Source organism: Muntiacus reevesi, chromosome 1, assembly GCF_963930625.1.
Source record: "Muntiacus reevesi chromosome 1, mMunRee1.1, whole genome shotgun sequence".
NCBI lineage: Eukaryota > Metazoa > Chordata > Mammalia > Artiodactyla > Cervidae > Muntiacus > Muntiacus reevesi.
In genome coordinates this window covers 198393633-198410235 of record NC_089249.1, presented here as the reverse complement: position 1 = coordinate 198410235, position 16603 = coordinate 198393633, and the positions used below count along the sequence as shown (strand labels likewise).

At 54.6% G+C, this 16603-nt stretch overlaps 2 protein-coding genes across 5 annotated transcripts; both read right to left on the bottom strand.

Moving 5' to 3' along the window:
* Positions 1-1922: 1922 nt before the first annotated feature.
* On the bottom strand, positions 1923-12057 carry PLIN5 (perilipin 5). 4 transcript variants are annotated; one of them, XM_065918007.1, is made up of 9 exons: positions 11986-12026; positions 11148-11444; positions 10904-10985; positions 9853-10048; positions 8781-8863; positions 8002-8182; positions 6392-6591; positions 3169-3288; positions 1923-2937 (listed from the first exon to the last, which is right to left on the bottom strand). In XM_065918007.1, exons 2-9 carry the CDS (start codon positions 11204-11206, stop codon positions 2407-2409), a joined length of 1452 nt encoding a protein of 483 aa, XP_065774079.1. In that variant the 5' UTR covers positions 11207-11444; positions 11986-12026; the 3' UTR covers positions 1923-2406. The 4 variants fall into 4 exon arrangements, with proteins under 4 accessions (XP_065774079.1, XP_065774080.1, XP_065774081.1 ...); XM_065918008.1 differs by having other exon boundaries at positions 11148-11256; positions 11986-12025; XM_065918009.1 differs by lacking the exon at positions 11148-11444 and having other exon boundaries at positions 11986-12057.
* A 1152-nt stretch (positions 12058-13209) lies between these two features.
* LRG1 (leucine rich alpha-2-glycoprotein 1) lies at positions 13210-16289 on the bottom strand. Its single transcript, XM_065933598.1, has 2 exons — positions 16232-16289; positions 13210-14924 (listed from the first exon to the last, which is right to left on the bottom strand). The coding sequence occupies exons 1-2, from the start codon at positions 16282-16284 to the stop codon at positions 13913-13915; spliced, it is 1065 nt and encodes a 354-aa protein (XP_065789670.1). The 5' UTR covers positions 16285-16289; the 3' UTR covers positions 13210-13912.
* Between the last annotated feature and the right edge of the window lie 314 nt (positions 16290-16603).

Here is a 16603-nt window from a genome sequence, read left to right as displayed (position 1 = left end):
GTGGCTTCCTGGAAAAGGCATCCTGTGTCTGAGGCTGTAGAGCTGGGAATTGGCAGAGACAGGATTTGAACCCAGACCTGCAGGTTGTCTGTGAAGGGGGTGGGTGGGTAGGCAAGCAGAGAAATGATGGCCAAGCCTCCTTTGATTGCCCCTGTCTGCCCCTGGGACAGGGATCCCAGCTGTGTGCTGGTGGAGGTGGGGGGACAGACCCAGTTGGTGGCTCTGGGCACTAAGCTGGGAGGAGGGAGGGTCTAGCCACGGGGCCTGGTGATCCCTGGGCTGTTTCCTTGGAGCCATCACTGTGTTTGCCAAACAGCTGGGGAGCAAAACAAGGGCATCTCCCAAACTGTCTCCCCTCCCCAGCCAATGCTTCCCAAAGGTGGCAGGGAAGCGGGGGTGGGAAACCCAGGGTGAGCCCCTCCCCCTCCCCACAGGGCTGCTGCAATGCAGCAAATGGGGAGCAACCCAGCAAAAATAACAAAAATGATCATAAACACCGAGTCAGATCCCGTCCCTCGTCTGCCCACAGCCCTCCTCCCCTCCTCCCTGGGGGTAAAAACCCAAGTCTACCCCACCACCCACAAGACTGCACAACTCCTGCCCTATCCCCTCCCCCCTGTCTCCCCCCCCCTACTCTGCTCCACACAAGCCTCCTCACTGCTCCTCCAGGACACCAGGCACGGTCCTGCCCCGGGGCCTTTGCACAGGCATAAGTACTGCTGCCTTACTCCTATTTTCATACCCATTTCACAGAGGAGAAAACTGAGCTTCAGAGAGGCTCACTCGCTGACCCATCCGTTTGTAAGCAAGGCGGGGACTCAGCCCCAGGGTCTTCACTACTGCTCCCTTCCCCCAGATTCGAGGACTTACCTCAGGCTCTTTCTCTCCCTTCAGTTCTAGTCAAACTGATGCCCCACAGCCAAGTCTCTGCCACACGCTCTTTCCATGCATCATTCTGCTCATTCTCACTGAGCCTGGCCCTCCAGGAGCCCCAGCCTCTCAGAGAAAGAGAAGCCAAGGCTGCCTGTGGTTTATATCCAGATAGAAAGGACTTGGAGCTCCAAAAAGGTGGGCTATGGAGGGTAGGAGATATCCCACAGGAGTAGTCAGGGAAGGCTTCCTGGAGGAGGTGGCACTGGGGGTGGGCTTGAGGATGGATCAGATGTAGCCAAGAGAAAGATGGGAGTGTGGCAAGGTGTTCCAGGCACAGCCTGAACAACGGCCCTGAAGTGGGGAGATGTGCACAGCTCCTTGGGACCACAGCAGTGTCTGAGTCGTCCCAAGGATGAAACCGAAATCCTCAAATGTCAGGGTGAGGAGTGAAGATAGTTGGTCTGAGGGCAACAGGGATGTTCCTGAGCAGTGGCAGGGAGGTGAATCTAGCTGGTGCAAATTGGCTGGGACTCCCACAGTCACCCCTGGGCCAGATCCCAGGGAAGTCAGGGGCCACCCTGACCTTACCACATAAGACTGTGGTTTCCCAACACCCTGAGCGGCCTCAGGGCCAGCCAAAAATGCGGTCAGAGGACAGGAGGGCCCCCATGAGACTGGCCTGTGGCCCTTGCCCTGCCTCTGTCTCCCCCATCCTGACCGGTGCAGCCAGAGAAGCCACAGGGAGATGGGCATAGGAGCGGCTGCACCTTCTGATCCCTCCTCCTCTTGATCCTGCTCCTTGCAGTTTCCCAGACATTCATTTATATTAAAGTGTGAATGACTTCCATTCCAGGAAGCGACATCTGAATGCTTCACCCAGGTGGGTGGGGCACTCTCAGTGGAACTCCAGGCAGGAGGTCAAGCTCGTCAGGGTGGCATCATTCCTTTCAAGTCTCGAACCCCGGCTCATGTGACATGTTTGCACACCTCTGAAGCCCTCAGCACCCCACCACTGAGACCCACCTCGGCTGGAACAGAGGGAGCTGGCCTCTGGACAACACCAATACTCTTTATTCTGGAGAGTAAATGCCAAATGGCTAAGCAAGTGGGGGCGGCAGGTCCAGCTGAGGACCCCTCAGTCCGAGATGGAAAAGCTCGGGGAGGAAAAGGACACTCACTCACTTTTCACAGCTCCAGACAGAAGCATGTGCCTCTATGCTTCTATCACATGGGCAAAACATGTGATCCTCTGGGGAGTTTTGATCAGCTTCTTAGGGTGGAGCAATGGGGACCACAGCCAGTGAAACCAGCTTAAGGCTAGTCAGCCTGAGTTACGTTCAAGTCCTCATATGGGAAAGATTAGGGGCGATCTGACATCAGTGACTTCAGTCTAGGATTCGGAGTTCGGTCCCCAACTCCACCCAAGAGCCAAGACCAAGGCTTCGGCTAGTAGTGCTGACGCATGGCCGCTAGGGGGCAGCAGGGCTCTCGGGGTGCAGGATGGCCTCCAGCTGCCTCTGCGGTTCCATCGAGTCAAAAGTCCAGCTCAGGCATCAGAGTGTGCTTGGGGCGGCTGGGGGGCTCAGGTTCCTCCTCGGGAATGTTCCCCGAAAGGACCGTTCCCTCCCCGTGCTGGGCCTGCCAGGCTCTCTGCTGGGCTGGCCAGTCCAGGTGCGCCCAGCGGGGGTCAGGCCCCCCGACGACCTCGTCCACCAGGGCCTCCAGGTCAGGCGGGGGTTCGGGCCGCTCCACGAGGATGGGTGCGAAGGGCCCCACCAGCCAGGGCAGGGGCACGGCCTGTACCACCAGCTCCAGCAGCTCGTCCACGCACGCGTGGGCCCGGGCCATGCTGCCCCGGCCCTCGGCCAACACGGCTGCTGGCAAGTCTCCGAAGCGGCGGGCGTCAGCAAAGGCTACCTGCAGGGCGTCCACGCTGCGCCGCACCTCTGCCACCTTCTCCTGGGCGCTGGGGGGCAGGCCCCGCACGCTGGTCTCCAGCGCGTCCACGGTACTCTGCAGCTCCCGCATCAGGCTGCGGGACAGCACCAGGGTCTCCAGCTCCGCCTGTGGGTGGCGTGGGTGGGGATGGGTGGGAGCAGAGGGCCGGGTCCTGGGTGTCACGAATGGACCCCTGCCGGGACCCCCATCTGCCTCAGTTTCCCTGCAGACACTCCAACCAGCTGCCAGCTGACCTCAGCACTTGATTGGAACCTGGCAGCCCTGGACCTACCCAGAGCCCACTCCCTTCCCTCCCCTCCTCCTCCCATCCCCCACCCATCCCCCACACCATCCTACCTGGCTGTGGCGCCTCCGGCCGTTCTCCAGGGGGCACTGGCTCCAGTCTTCCCACAGCTCATGCACCTTCCCGGTGCGGGCGGGGGTGATGGGGGTCACTCCGCACTGCATGCGGTGGATCTGTGTGAACCAGGACCATGATAATCAGAGCTGGAGGGGCTGGAGAGTTGGGGGAACCAAGACCCCAGTCTGGATTTGGCCTCAAAAAGCACTAGATGCAAACCTTCATGGCCTGCTGTTCCAGCTTGGCTGACCCATCTAGTCTCTTCCCTGACCTTAGCCAAAACCTGTGACCCGAGGTTCCCCTGAAGCTCAGACTCACTGCCGGCCCTCTGCCCAGGCTGGTGTCTCAGGTACAATCTCCCTACCACCCATCTCCCCGCCAGGTTCATACCAGTTCATTGTAAATGTCGCCTCCTCCAAGAAGCCTTCCCGCCCCCCAAGCCTGGTTGGACCCCTCCTCTGGGTCTCACAGCATCCAGCATGCTCTCCTGTCATGACCCTTGTCCCCCTACTGGACTGTGAATGCCCTGGTTTGGGGAGGGGGGGCACTGTGCCTTTAGTTCACAGGACAGGGCAGGGCAGGTATGAGATGATTAATAGAAATAAACTGCAGTCCATCCATACAACAGAACAGTCTACCCTCCATATTTATAGGTCCTGCATCTGTGGATTAAACCATGATTCAGGGTTGCTTGAACCCACAGATGCAGAACCGGGGGATGCAGAGGGCAAACCATACTAGGCCACTTTACAGAAGTGATTAGAGCATCTGTGGATTTTGGTATCCGTGGGGGGTCACTGTTTCCATTGTTTCCCCTCTATTTGCCATGAAGTGATGGGACTGGCTGCCATGATCTTGGTATTCTGAATGCTGAATTTTAAGCTGGCTTTTTCACTCCTCTCTTTCACTTTCATCAAGAGGCTCTGTAGTTCCTCTTCACTTTCTGCCATAAGGGTGGTGTCATCTACATATCTGAGATTATTGATATTTCTCCCAGCAATCTTGATTCCAGCTTGTGCTTCATCCAGCCCGCATTTTGCATGATGTACTCTGCTACTAGGGGCTTCCCTAATAGCTCAGTTGGTAAAGAATATTCACCTGCAATGCAGAAGACCCTAGTTTGATTCCTGGGTTGGGAAGATCCACTGGAGAAGGGATAGGCTACCCACTCTAGTATTCTTGGGCTTCCCCGATGGCTCATCTGGTAAAGAATCTGCCTGCAAAATGGGAGACCTGTGTTCAATCCCTGGGTTGGGAAGATCCCCTGGAGAAGGGAACAGCTATCTACTCCAGTATTCTGGCCTGGAGAAGTCCATGGACTGTATAGTCCATGGGATCACAAAGAGTTGGACATGACTGAGTGACTTTCATTTTCACTTCACTCTGCATATAAGTTAAGTAAGCAGGGTGACAATATATGGCCTTGATATACTCCTTTTCCAATTTTGAATGAGTTCGTTGTTCCATGTCCGGTTCTAACTGTTGCTTCTTGACCTGCATACAGATTTCTCAGGGAGGCAGGTAAGGTGGTCTGGTATTCCCATCTTTTGAAGAATTTTCCACAGTTTGTTGTGATCCACATAGTCAAAGGCTTTAGCGTAGTCAATAAAGCAGATGTTTTTCTGGAATTCTCTTGCTTTTTCTATGACCCAACAGATGTTGGCAATTTGATCTCTGGTTTCTCTGACTTTTCTAAAGCCAGTTTGACCATCTGGAAGTTCTCTGTTCATGTACGGTTGAAGCCTAGCTTGAAGAATTTTCAGCATTCCTTTGCTAGCATGTGAGATGAGTGCAATTGTGCAGTAGTTTTAACATTCTTTGGCATTGCCCTTCTTTGGGATTGGAATGAAAACTGACATTTTCCAGTCCTGTGGCCACTGCTGAGTTTTCCAAATTTGCTGGCATATTGAGTGGAGCACTTTCATAGCATCATCTTTTAGGATGTGAAATAGCTCAGCTGGAATTCCATCACCTCCACTAGCTTTGTTTGTAGGGATGCTTCCTAAGACCCACTTGACTTCACATTCCAGGATGTCTGGCTCTGGGTGAGTGAACACACCATCGTTATTATCTGCTTCATGATATTTTTTGTATAGTTCTTTTGTGTATTGTTGCCACCTCTTCTTAATATCTTCTCATTCTGTTAGGTCCATACCATTTCTTTCCTTTATTGTGTTCATCTTTGCATGAAATTTTCCCTTGGTATCTCTAATTTCCTTGAAGATATCTCTAGTCTTTCCCAGTCCATTGTTGAGGACGTTATGTGCAACGAAACTGGCAGACTCCGGTGCTCACAGGTGCCCTCTGGTGGCTACTTAAGGAAGGACAGGCGGTGGGATCCAGGATGGGCAACCGGGATCAGGCCTGCGCCCAGGTGGAGGAAGAGGAGGGTGTGTGCGGGTTTAGGGTAGACTTTGAAGGCAGAGTTAACGGTACTGATGTGTCGGATGTGGGAGAGGAGGTGGAGAAAAGGGGAGTTGAGGGTGATTCCCAGGTTTTGGCTTGAGCCCTTGTTAGGAAAGAGTTGCCATCAATTGAGCTGAGAAGGATGCAGGAGGAGCAAGTTGGGGGCATCTGAACCTATCAAGCCCAGGGAACATGTTCCTCTGGAGAGGGAAGGATGCACAATGAGGGGAGAAGCTGGATTATGAACTCGAACCGAAAGTCTGGGGAAGACTGGGGTTGGTGATGAGAGAGCCTGAGGTACCTTCATCACTTTTTCCATCTACTCTGAAAAGTAAAAGTGAAAGTCACTGAGTCGTATCTGACTCTTCGCATCGCCGAGGACTGTAGCCCGCCAGGCTCCTCTGTACTCTGTCCATGGAATTCTCCAGGCAAGAAAACTAGAGTGGGTAGCCATTCCCTTCACCAGGGGAATCTTCCCAACCCAGGGATCGAACTAAAATCTCTTAGATATCCTGCATTGGCAGGTGGGTTCTTTATCACCAGCGGCACTGGGAAGCCTTCCACCTACCTTAACCACCTGTAAATTCCAACTCCTACTTCCCCTCCTCCACAAAGCCCCTCCGAACCTCTCCAGGCTGAGCCTTGGGCCCCACGGAGTGCCTCCAGCCCCGGGTCCCTCCTCTGCCCCAGCCCTGCACATACACGCTTCCGCCTCCACCTTCAGACTGGCACAAGACCAGGCACGCGGCTGGCACTCAGTCCATGCGTGCTGGCCCGCATCACAGCGTCGGGGAGGCGAGTCGAGTCTCTCACCAGCTCCAGGGTCTCCTGCAGCTGGGCCAGCGTGTCCTGGGCATGGTGTTTCTTCTGCCTCAGTTTCCCCAGAGAGTGCTCATACGCCAGGTGGCGGAGCCGCGTGGACAGGGAACCCAGGCGCACGAAGTAACCCTGCTGTTTCCGCTGCTCTTCCACCGAGCCCACTTCCGGGCCCTCAGCCTCCGCCGCCAGCGCCGCTGGAGGACAGAGGAGGCGGGGAGTCAGGGTGGCCACGCCCTCTGCCCCTGGGGGGATTAGCGGCCCGGGCGCGGGGGTGGGGGGAGGTGGGGACTCGCAAATTTAGAGTTCCCTTCTACAGTATCAACTCATTCGACCATCCCCAAACCCTACGATGTAGCCACGATTATTAGTTCTATTTACAGACGAGGAAAACCAAGGAACAGAGAGGTGGAGTCCCACAGTGTGCAAGAGGCTGACCTGGGATTCGAACGGAGGCAACCAGAACTACTCAACTCGAATACTAGGTCTCTTTACCTCGGTTTTCCTCATCTGTAAATGGAGCTAATAACAGTAAAGAATTGATTACGAGTGCGTGGCACACAATAGGTGCTTCAAAAATGCCTCACAGGGACTTCCTTGGTGGTTCAGTGGTTAAGATCCCGCGCTTCCATTGCAGGGGGGTTCCATCCACGGTGGGGGAACTAGCATCCCGTATGCTGCGCCCCATGGCCAAAACATAAGGTAAAATTTTAAAAAAATGCCTCACAGCCTTTCTGCCAAGGAGGGAGCACGCCCCATGTACCTCTAGTGCTATGAAGCAGGCCTGAGAAGTCAGATAGTCTCCAGGGCCAGAAGACAAGATGTAGAACCTTGGAGAATGGTGGGGTTTAAGGAAACCATGCAAAAAGGGTAGGATGCTATTCAACCCAAGTTTTTTTTTTTTTTTTTTTTTTTTTGAAGGCATAGCATACCAGAAATCAGGTTTTGTAGGGCAAAAATCTGATTTTTTTTTTTTTTTTTGGTCATAGCACACAGCATGTGGGATCTCATCTACCTGATCTGGGATCAAATCTGAGCCCCCTGCACTGGAAAGCAGAGTCTTAACCACTGGACCCCTGGGGAAATCACCAAAATATGATTTTAATTTTTATGTATATTTATTTCTTTGGCTGCCTTGGATCTTAGTTGCATAATGCGGGATCAGCTGCCCTGAGGCATGTGGGATCTTAGTCCCTGACCAGGGATCAAACCTGCGTCCCCTGCATTGCAAGGCAGATTCTTAACCACTGAACCACCAGGGGAAGTCCCCAGAAATCTGATTTTTAAATGAATGAAATGAATTAAACCATTTTAAGGGCACTGCATAGGACAGATACTGCAACATGGGGTGCCACAGTCTGAAGGGCCACCAGTTTGAGACTGTGGCCCTCCAGTCTGTCAGTCCAGGCCACTCTTGAGGGTCTGGGCAGTCAGATTTCTACTATTATGTGGGCCGGGAGCCATGGAAGTAGACTGGAACCCTGTGTTCCCTGCTGATCTGCTGTGTGGCCTTGGGTGAGTCTGCGACCTCTCTGATCTGTAGTCTCTAGAGGTGGGCCCTGGGCAGGAGGAGGATTCAGGGCGAATGGGGAGGCTGCTGGCCTTACCGAGCTCCTCCTCAGTCATGGGCAGGAAGTGGTCCACCAGCTCCTCTGACTTTTCCAGCACGACATCCATGGCATGGCTCATGGATCGCTTCAGCTCCACACTCCAGCGGCGGCCCTGCCGGGCCAGGCCCACCATGCCTGTCACGCCGCTGGCCACCACACCCTTGGCCGAGGTCACCATCTGGCAGGAGGGGTCAGGTTCCAGGTGCTGTCAGCCTTGGTCTCCCTTCCTTTGCCCCTAGCTCCGGCGGGCTGTGAGGCAAGGACCCCTGGCCCCTGACTGCCTCTGGGCCACTATTTCCCCCTCTTTATGATTTTTCTTTTTTCTTTATGTGGACCATTTTAAAAGTCTTTATTGAACGTGTTATATTATTGCTTCTGTTTATGGTTTAGTTTTTTGGTCAGGAGGCACGTGGGATCTCAGCTCCCCAACCCGGGATCGATCCCACACCCCCTGCATTGGAAGGAGAAGTCTTAACCACTGGGCCACCAGGGAAGTCCCACCCCTTTTATAAAATGGGGGAAAGTCAGGTCTGTTTCCCATGGGGTTGTTGAAGGGAGGCTTAGCACCAGCTGGCACATATTAAGTGCTCAGTAAACATGGGTGTCTAATTGACATCTAATTTTCATCTGGCTGGTGTTGTCTCAAATTGACTGAAGCCTGACTGGGTCCTGGCCCAGGTATTGAGGTTGGGTCTGGGAGGAGGCTGCATTTCTCACTCCCACCTCCACTGCCCCCATATAGGTTCCCACATGATCTGGCAGTGCTGGCGGGTTACCGTCTCTGAAGGATGCTGGAGAAAGGGCAGTTTCTCTTCCAGCTTGTCCAGGCCTCTGCAGGCAAGATCATTCACTGTGGCCACTGGAGACAGAGAGGCAGGGAGTGAGAATCGGGGAGATGTCAAGGGAACTAGGGACACACAGAGAGTCACGGACAGAGGGGATGCTGGGGGACAGGCAGAAAAAAAGAGATCGAGACACACACAGGGGGAAAGAAATAGGGAGGGGGGCACCTGACTGGTCCCCTGCAAGGGGCTGGGGACCCTGAGGCTGTGGGTGGGCCACCAGGCGCGACCCTGCCTCTCTGCCCTTCCTGCCTCTGCTCTGCCATCAGTGCTGCCAGCACCAAAGTGACTCCTCACCCATGTCCAACTCAGACACCTCAGCAAGCAGGTTCAAGATCACACAAGCCAGCTGAGAAGAAGGGAGGGTGCGGCCCTGGGTTGGGACCCTTAGGTGATCCCCTTCCTCAGTCAGATGTAAGACCAGGGGTCTCTCTGCCCCCCACCGCACCCTGGGTTGGACCCCTGAGGTGGTTACAGGCTCAGGATGGGTGGGGGCAGGGACAGAGGGGCAGACAGGGGAGGGAGATCGGACAACAGAGGGACCCAAGGCACATCAGGCTAGTAAAGGGAGGACAGTGAGACAGACAAATGGGAACCAAAGGGGTGGACACAGAAACAGCTAAGAGTAGGTAGCCAGGTGATCAAACTACAGAGGAACAAATAAGAGGGGAACAGAGGGGAAGATGGGAAACAAACAGGGGGGAAGATGGTGCAGGCAGAAGGACCTAGCAAGGGCGATGCATGTCCTGGAGACAGAATTTAGGCTACACTGTGCAGCAGGACTTCCTTGGGGAAGTCCAATGGTTAAGACTCCATCCCTCCACTGCAGGGGGCGCAAGTTTGATCCCTGGTCAGGGAACTAAGACCTCACGTGATGAGGGGCGTGGCCAAAAAGAAAAAAAGACTGCGGAGGCACATTCAACTCAGGGGTTCCTTGTAGTGGAGCCTGAGAGGGCAGGGCAGTGGGAAAACCACAGGACCCAGGACACTAGCCAGGGGAGCTCACGCTGGGGCTGCAGGTGGCTGAGCAGTGGCTGGGCATGGTCCAGGGCTCGGGTGGTCAGGTCACACACGCAGTGCTCAGCCAGGCGGCAGGCGGAGCCCAGCAGCGGATGTCTGTCCTTGGCGGCGCTGTAAGCCTCCGAGACGGCAGTGCACGTGGTCCTGATCAGGGGAAGGGCAGCCACGCGCTGCACCACGCTCTGCAGGAAGGAGTGGCATCAGAGGGGTCCCAGGTGGAGGTGGGGGGCTCAGCCACCAGCTGGAGAGCCCGATCACCCTCTCTGGGCCAGGATGAGGAGGAGAGGAAGTGTATTGAGCACAGCTGCCTGCAGGCAATGGAGACCCTCATGGAGGTGTTTAGGGCTCTGGTTCTCAACAGCAGACACACAGCAGAACTAGTTCTGAAGGAATTGGTCTGCTCCAGAAGCCTGGCAGGCTACAGTCCATGGTGTCACAAAAAGTTGAACACAACTGAACACACGTGCGTGCACACACACACAGACACACACACACACAAAGGGCATCGCCTCTGGACCATCTGAGTTCAGTTCTGGTTCCGACGCTTCCGAGCTGTATGAACTTGGGCAACTATGTGAACTGCTCTGTGCCTCAGTCTCCTTATCTGTGAAATGGGCTTCCAGGGCTGTGAAGGGAATTCAAGGAGTCGTTGTGTACGAAGTGCTTGAACCAGTGAATGATGCAGACTGTATGCTGTGATTGATGCTGTTATTGTTGTTGTTATTGTTTTGTTGAGAGTGCCATGATGGTGGACACAGAAACAGAGAGATGCAGGCAGAGACCCAGAGATGGCAGAGGGAGGGGGTTGAGCAGAGGCCAGGTAAGCTGGTTGGGAGTGTCTGGAGAGACGCTCCTCCCTGGGCCTCATTTTGCCCCTCTGGGAAATGCGTAGAATGGGCCTCCCCCAGCCATGGTCCAAAATGCCCTAAGAGTAAGGTGCTCAAAGCAAGGGGGTGACCCAGTCTGAAACTGTTCCCTGAGGGGCTGTCCCCCTACCCTCTCCTGAGCCAAGCTCTGTGAGAGACACAGCCTCTCACCTGCTGATCCTGCTCCCACAAGCTGGGTCCAGGGGCCTGAGCCGCTTCGTCTTCTGACATGCCTGCTGCAAACAGGGTCACCCTGGGGGGTAGGACAGAGTGACAGGCCTTTGCACGCCAGCCCTCCCAGCTCCCGCCCAGGCCCTGGGTTCTGTCTGGCTGGGCTTGGTGACCCAGGCAAGTCTTGTCTCCTCTTGGGGTCTCAGTTTCCTCATCTGCAAGATGAGAAAATGGTAATACCTACCTCAGAGCATCCTGGGCAGGAACAATGCATGCACAGGGCACTGTACACAGTAGGTGCATACTTCCCAGGTGACTCAGATGGTAGAGGATCTGCCCACAATTCAGGAGACCTGCTGGGTCGGGAAGGTCCCCTGGAGAAGGGAATGGCTACCCACTCCAGCATTCTTGCCTGGAGAATTCCATGGACAGAGGAGCCTGGCAGGCTTTTGCAGAGTCAGACACCACTGAGCGACTAACACTTTCACTTCAGAAAACCTCTGGCGGGATGGGGGCGTGGTAGTGATTCAAAGCATGGGCTCTGGGGGGAGAGACACCTAAGATCGCGTCCTTCCTGCCATTACCTGCTGTGTGACTTTGGGCAAATGCCTTCACCTGTATGGGCTGCTTTCTCCTCTGCAAAGTGAGGGAGATCCCTGTTACCCCCAGCCCAGGGATGGAATCGTGCAAGCAGCCCCCAGCAGGGATGCAGGTGGAGTGGGAGCCACAGAATACCAGTAAACTCACAGTCCAGTCTGACACACAGGGAAACTGAGGCACACAACAGGTCCATGCTGGGCCCAAGGTCACTCAGCTAAGTAGACTCAGAGAGAGAGTTCGACCTCAGACTCCCCGCCTGCAGTTCTTCCCCTGTCCCCACCCCTGCGCCCTTAGAACCCTATTCCTCGCCCAAAAGGGAGGGTCCTGAGCTTTTGCCAACTGGGACAAGGGTCTCAGCCACCTGCTGCGGCCTATCACATCCCACCTCTTACCAAGCCGCGGGGCTCTAGCCCGTCCACCCACCCACTGGGGCCCCCGGGGACCTGCAGGGCGGTCCTGGACGCTGCCCGCGCGACACTCACCTGGGCGCGTTCAGCCTCGGCCCCCAGGTTCCGCCACAGACCCTAGACTCGGGCTCCAGTCTCCGCCCACAGCCTGCCCCGCCCGCCTTATAGCGACTTGGGGGCAGGGCCGCGGGGGACTGACCAATGGAGAGAGGCCATGTGGGGGCGTGCCTGGGGCGGGGCTCCAGGCCCCCAGCTCTATCCAGGGGCTCCCAGAGCGCCCCACAGTTGTCATAGCAACTTGGGGGTGCTGACTACACAAGAATTGAGCTACTTTCCTTGGCCCTCACTGCTGTTGTTCCAGAGACGGTGGAGGGCCATCACAGCCCCCCAACCTCTTCACCCAGTAATCTTGGGCAAGTTCTCAAGGTCTTTCTTTTTGCTTTTGAAAATCTGCCACTTAACTAAGCCAGTAGAGAGGTCGGCTCATTCCTTTCGATCCCCATTTTACAGATGAGCAAAGTGAGGATCAGAATGCTTAAATCAGGAAATTCCCTAGCAGTCCAGTGGTTAGGACTCCGCACTCTCACTGCTGAGTGCCCGAGTTCAATCACTGGTAAGGGAGGTAACACCACAAAGCCGCGCAGCGCTGCCAAAAAAAAAAATTTTTTTAAACCACTTGCCTCGGCTCACCTAGCGATTGAGGGAACTGATTCAAACCCATCTCTGCCAGACTCCAGAACCCTGGCGTTCATTGCCACAGTTGAAATGACCACCCATGTGGGCATGACCCTTCTTCCAGGAGATGCAAAAGAAGAGCATGCCCCAAACATCCCAGGGACCCCCCAGTCTGACCTTGAGCCCCACTATACACAACATTGTGTTGGCAGGTGGCCCTGAGGTTCCAGAGCTGTGAAAACACAGTCCACTGGGCCCCTGACCACTTGTTCAGCCCCATCCAGCCTTCCCACGCTTGCCCTGGGCATCTGCCCCCTCCCCGGTTATCACAGGCCAGCGTGAAAAATTGTTTGGAGCTCTGAAGCAATCAGGTTTAATTTAAACCTTCCCCAGGACACAAGCTCTGGCAGGAATCCACTGGTAAAATGACACCCTGGGCAATGGTCAAGGTTTTATTTCCAGTTAAGTCCAGGGATGGGGAGGGGAGGAGGAGATCAAATCTCAATGGCTATCCCTTTGGGATTTCATGGCATACCTGTCCTTTCCAACTTCTGCATCCTGGAGACCTAGGAATTTTACTTGAGAGATGCAAGGAGCACAGTGAAACCATCCACTTCTGTTCAACAATTATTTATTAGTGAAGCTCCACATGATGCAAAGAGGCAACTCTTTGGGAAAAACCCTGATAGTAGGGAAGATTGCGGGCAAGAGAAGAAGGGGGAAGCAGGTTATTAGATAGCATCACTGACTCAATAGACATGAATTTGAGCAAACTCCAGGAGATTGTGGAGGACAGAGAAGCCTGGCGTGCTACAGCCCATCGGGTCACAAAGAGTCAGACAGGGCTTAACAACAACAATCCAGCCTGACTCCAAGCTGAGTGATGCTAGGTAAAAGGAAATCCAGTCCCAGGTCCTGCACTCAGAAAACCACACACAAAGCGGGGAGACAGAGCCAGATTGAGACAACTTCAGTGTGGGGTCAGGGCAGGCTGGAGGAGCCAGAGACCAAGAGGTCTGAGAGATAGGGGGAAAGAACTTTCTGGAAGAGGATACAGTGTGAGCAAAGGCAATAAAGAAGGAAGGTTCAAGGTGTGTTTCTGAAAGCCTGGACGAAACAGATCCCAGAAACTATGGGAAGCCCAGTCTCACCCTTAGAAGGGGGGACTATTTGCTAAGTGGGGTGCACTGGCACCTCTCCTCTGCAGGTGGAGTGGCACCCACTCCACCTGCATCCCTGCTGGGGGCTGCTTGCATGATTCCATCCCTGGGCTGGGGGTAACAGAAGATTTGCCCCCCCACCCCAGCCTCATGCCCCGCCCCGGGCTTCAATGGGACCCAGCCACAGCCAGGAGCATCTGGCCCTTCAAGGCCTCAGGGCCGGCACAGCGTGTGTGATTCCGGAAGAACATCTTGTCTTCGTTGGCCACCAGCCAATGATAGAGGTCGGCCAGGTTCTGGTCACAGATCCAGGGGTTACTAGAGATGTCAAAGCCATCCTTCAGGTTCCTGGCAGCCTTCCCCAGGGAGGTCCAGAGGCCCGTGGGCACCGTGGTCAGCAAGTTGTTGGAGAGATCCAGCATGTCCAGTTTCTGCAGACCTCGGAAGGCGCCGGCTGCCACCGAGGCCAGCCTGTTGTCATTCAGGAAGAGGTAGTGCAGTTTTGACTGGGGTGCCAGAAGGCGCTCTCCAAGCACCTGCAGTCTATTGCCTTCCAGACGCAGCCGTTCCAAGTTCAAGGGGCCCCTCAGAAGGTCAGGGGGCAACGTCTGCAGCTGGTTATTGCTAAGATCAAGGGTGAGCAGGTCGGTGAAATTCTCCAGGAGCCCAGGGGGCAGAGACTGGAGCTGGTTCTCGGACAGGTCGAGATGTTGTAGGGCTTTCAGGCCGTGCAGCCATGAGGCTTCCAGAAACTTCAGCTGGTTTTCCTTCAGCACCAGGGTGCAGAGGGCAGCTGAGACCCGGAAGAGGCCAGGGGGCAGCCGGGTCAGGGAATTGTGGGTCAGGTCGAGCACCTTTAGCTGGGGCACGGGCAGCAGGAACTTGGGGGAGAGGTTCTCCAGTCGGTTGGTGGAAAGGTGGAGTTCCTGGAGGTTAGGGATGCCTTGGAGGAAGTCGGCAGGCAGCTGAGTCAGGTTGAAGAACTCCACGGCCAGAAAGATGGTGTCAGCTGGGAGGCTTTTGGGGATTTGGGCAGGTGGCTGGCAGGAGATGGAGCTGCCACTGACCGAGGAGGACACCAGACAGGCTTCAGGATTTGGGGTGACCCCCTGGGCTGAGACCACAAATAGCAGCAACAGGAAGAAGATTCTAGAAAGATGGGAGTCCCAGCCCACCAGGCTGCAGGCAATGACAGAAAAGAGCTTAATAAGTCAAAATTAAGATATTAGATACCCTGCAAGATTAAAAATACATCCAGAATCTGCCTGCTTCTTACCATCTCTACTCTCACCAACCGGCACCCTGCCACTTCCTTGCTGGGCTGGAATAATGGAGTCACTTCCGCTCTTAGCTTCCATCCTCGCTCCCCCCGCCCCCCAGAGCTGCCCGGAGTAACTCCTGTTGCAGGAAGAATTATAATTCTATGAAAGCCTGAGTTTCTTATTCTGACCCTTAAATACTATCTTTTCCTATTGCCAGTCCAACCTCAATGCGCTATTAATTATTTGCAGTTTAACTTGCTAATTTCTTCTGCTCTCACTCGTTTCTTGGATTATTTCTTAGCTCCCTGGTTCCGTGTTTTGAAGGCAGAGCCCACAAACTTTTATTCATCCTGCAAACCGCCAGCTCCAATGCCCCCTCCTTTCCACAAAGCTTTCTTGACCCTCCCAAGCAGAAAACTGTTTCCCCTTGGGAAACAGCTGGGGCTTCTGCTCCTCATGGTACCTCAGCAGTGATGCCCAAGCCCAGCAGCATTAGAGACCACCTGAACACCCTTGGTTGCTACAACCCATGGACCACTTGGGGTTCCTGTGCTGTGTGTATGTGTCAACTACAACTTGGCACCTACCATCTACCTCTACAAGGATTAACTCATGTGCTGCTGCAGCTGCTGATTTTCAACACCCCCTGAAAGGAGTTCAGGGTGGAGAGCAGAAATGAGGCACTCTGTGCTCAGGGGTGAGGGGTGAGGTGGCAGTGGGCGGGGGCAACTGACAGGACAGGTCTTCGGGTACTTATTTCCAGGAGCTAGTTTTATTCGCCCAGTCCTTGTATCTCCTTATATCTAGAAAAGTACTAAAATCCTTCATAGTGACGAGTGCTCCCTGTGACTAGCAGAAAGTTTCTACCAAATATATATATATATATTGCTTGATTGCATGTACTCCCCCTTCACAAAATCACATCTATACTGACCTCCCCCCTGCCTCTTTGGAGCAGTCTCTCAGAGCTATCTGAGGTGCTGTTTCCCAGGTTGCAGTCCTCATTTTGCCCCACATAAAACTTAACTTGCAACTCTCGCATTATGCATTTTCTATGTTGACATACGGGAGTGAGTCTGTCCATTGGAGCAGCCTGACTGTCAGTTTGCTCCAGCATGCAGGCCAATGTCTGAACCTGGAATTTCAGTGGGTCAGACAGATTGTCAGTATATCTCCGCAGTGTTGATATCAGTTCTGCCCAGGGCGGGTGGGGTGGGGACCTACCTCTGTTTTCGCTCTGGGTTCCAAGAGGACATGGTGGCCTCTCTCTTTTCCATCCAGGTTCCCTGGGTCTGGCAAGGTGGCCTTAGACCTGCCTAAGCTAGGGGCAGGGGCAGCAACCATAGGGAAGTCTCCACCCACATCCTGTTCCGGATAGGGGCTGACCTGAACCAGGCAGGGCAAAGGGAGGGGTCAGGATTGCAAAATTGCTTCCCGGCAAGGGGAGGACAGGAAGAGGGCTGCCTACCCCCTTCTTGACCCTGTTTCTGCCTAGTTTTTCTTTCCCCGAGTCCTGCTTTTGGAGAGTGGGTACCCAAGGGTCTTTGAGGCTGAGTTTCCACATCTCCTAACCTAGGAATCAAGGGTCAAGTTTGC

Excerpts from the sequence above, each read along its gene's own strand:
- PLIN5 (XM_065918007.1), bottom strand. The coding sequence starts at position 11,206 with ATGCACCTACTGTGTACAGTGCCCTGTGCATGCATTGTTCCTGCCCAG. Across the intron at positions 10,986-11,147 it reads CCTGCCCAGGATGCTCTGAG|GGTGACCCTGTTTGCAGCAG; the intron begins GTAGGTATTACC and ends CCTACCCCCCAG. Across the intron at positions 10,049-10,903 it reads TGTGGGAGCAGGATCAGCAG|AGCGTGGTGCAGCGCGTGGC; the intron begins GTGAGAGGCTGT and ends TCCTTCCTGCAG.
- LRG1 (XM_065933598.1), bottom strand. The coding sequence starts at position 16,284 with ATGGAAAAGAGAGAGGCCACCATGTCCTCTTGGAACCCAGAGCGAAAA. Across the intron at positions 14,925-16,231 it reads AACCCAGAGCGAAAACAGAG|CCTGGTGGGCTGGGACTCCC; the intron begins GTAGGTCCCCAC and ends CATTGCCTGCAG.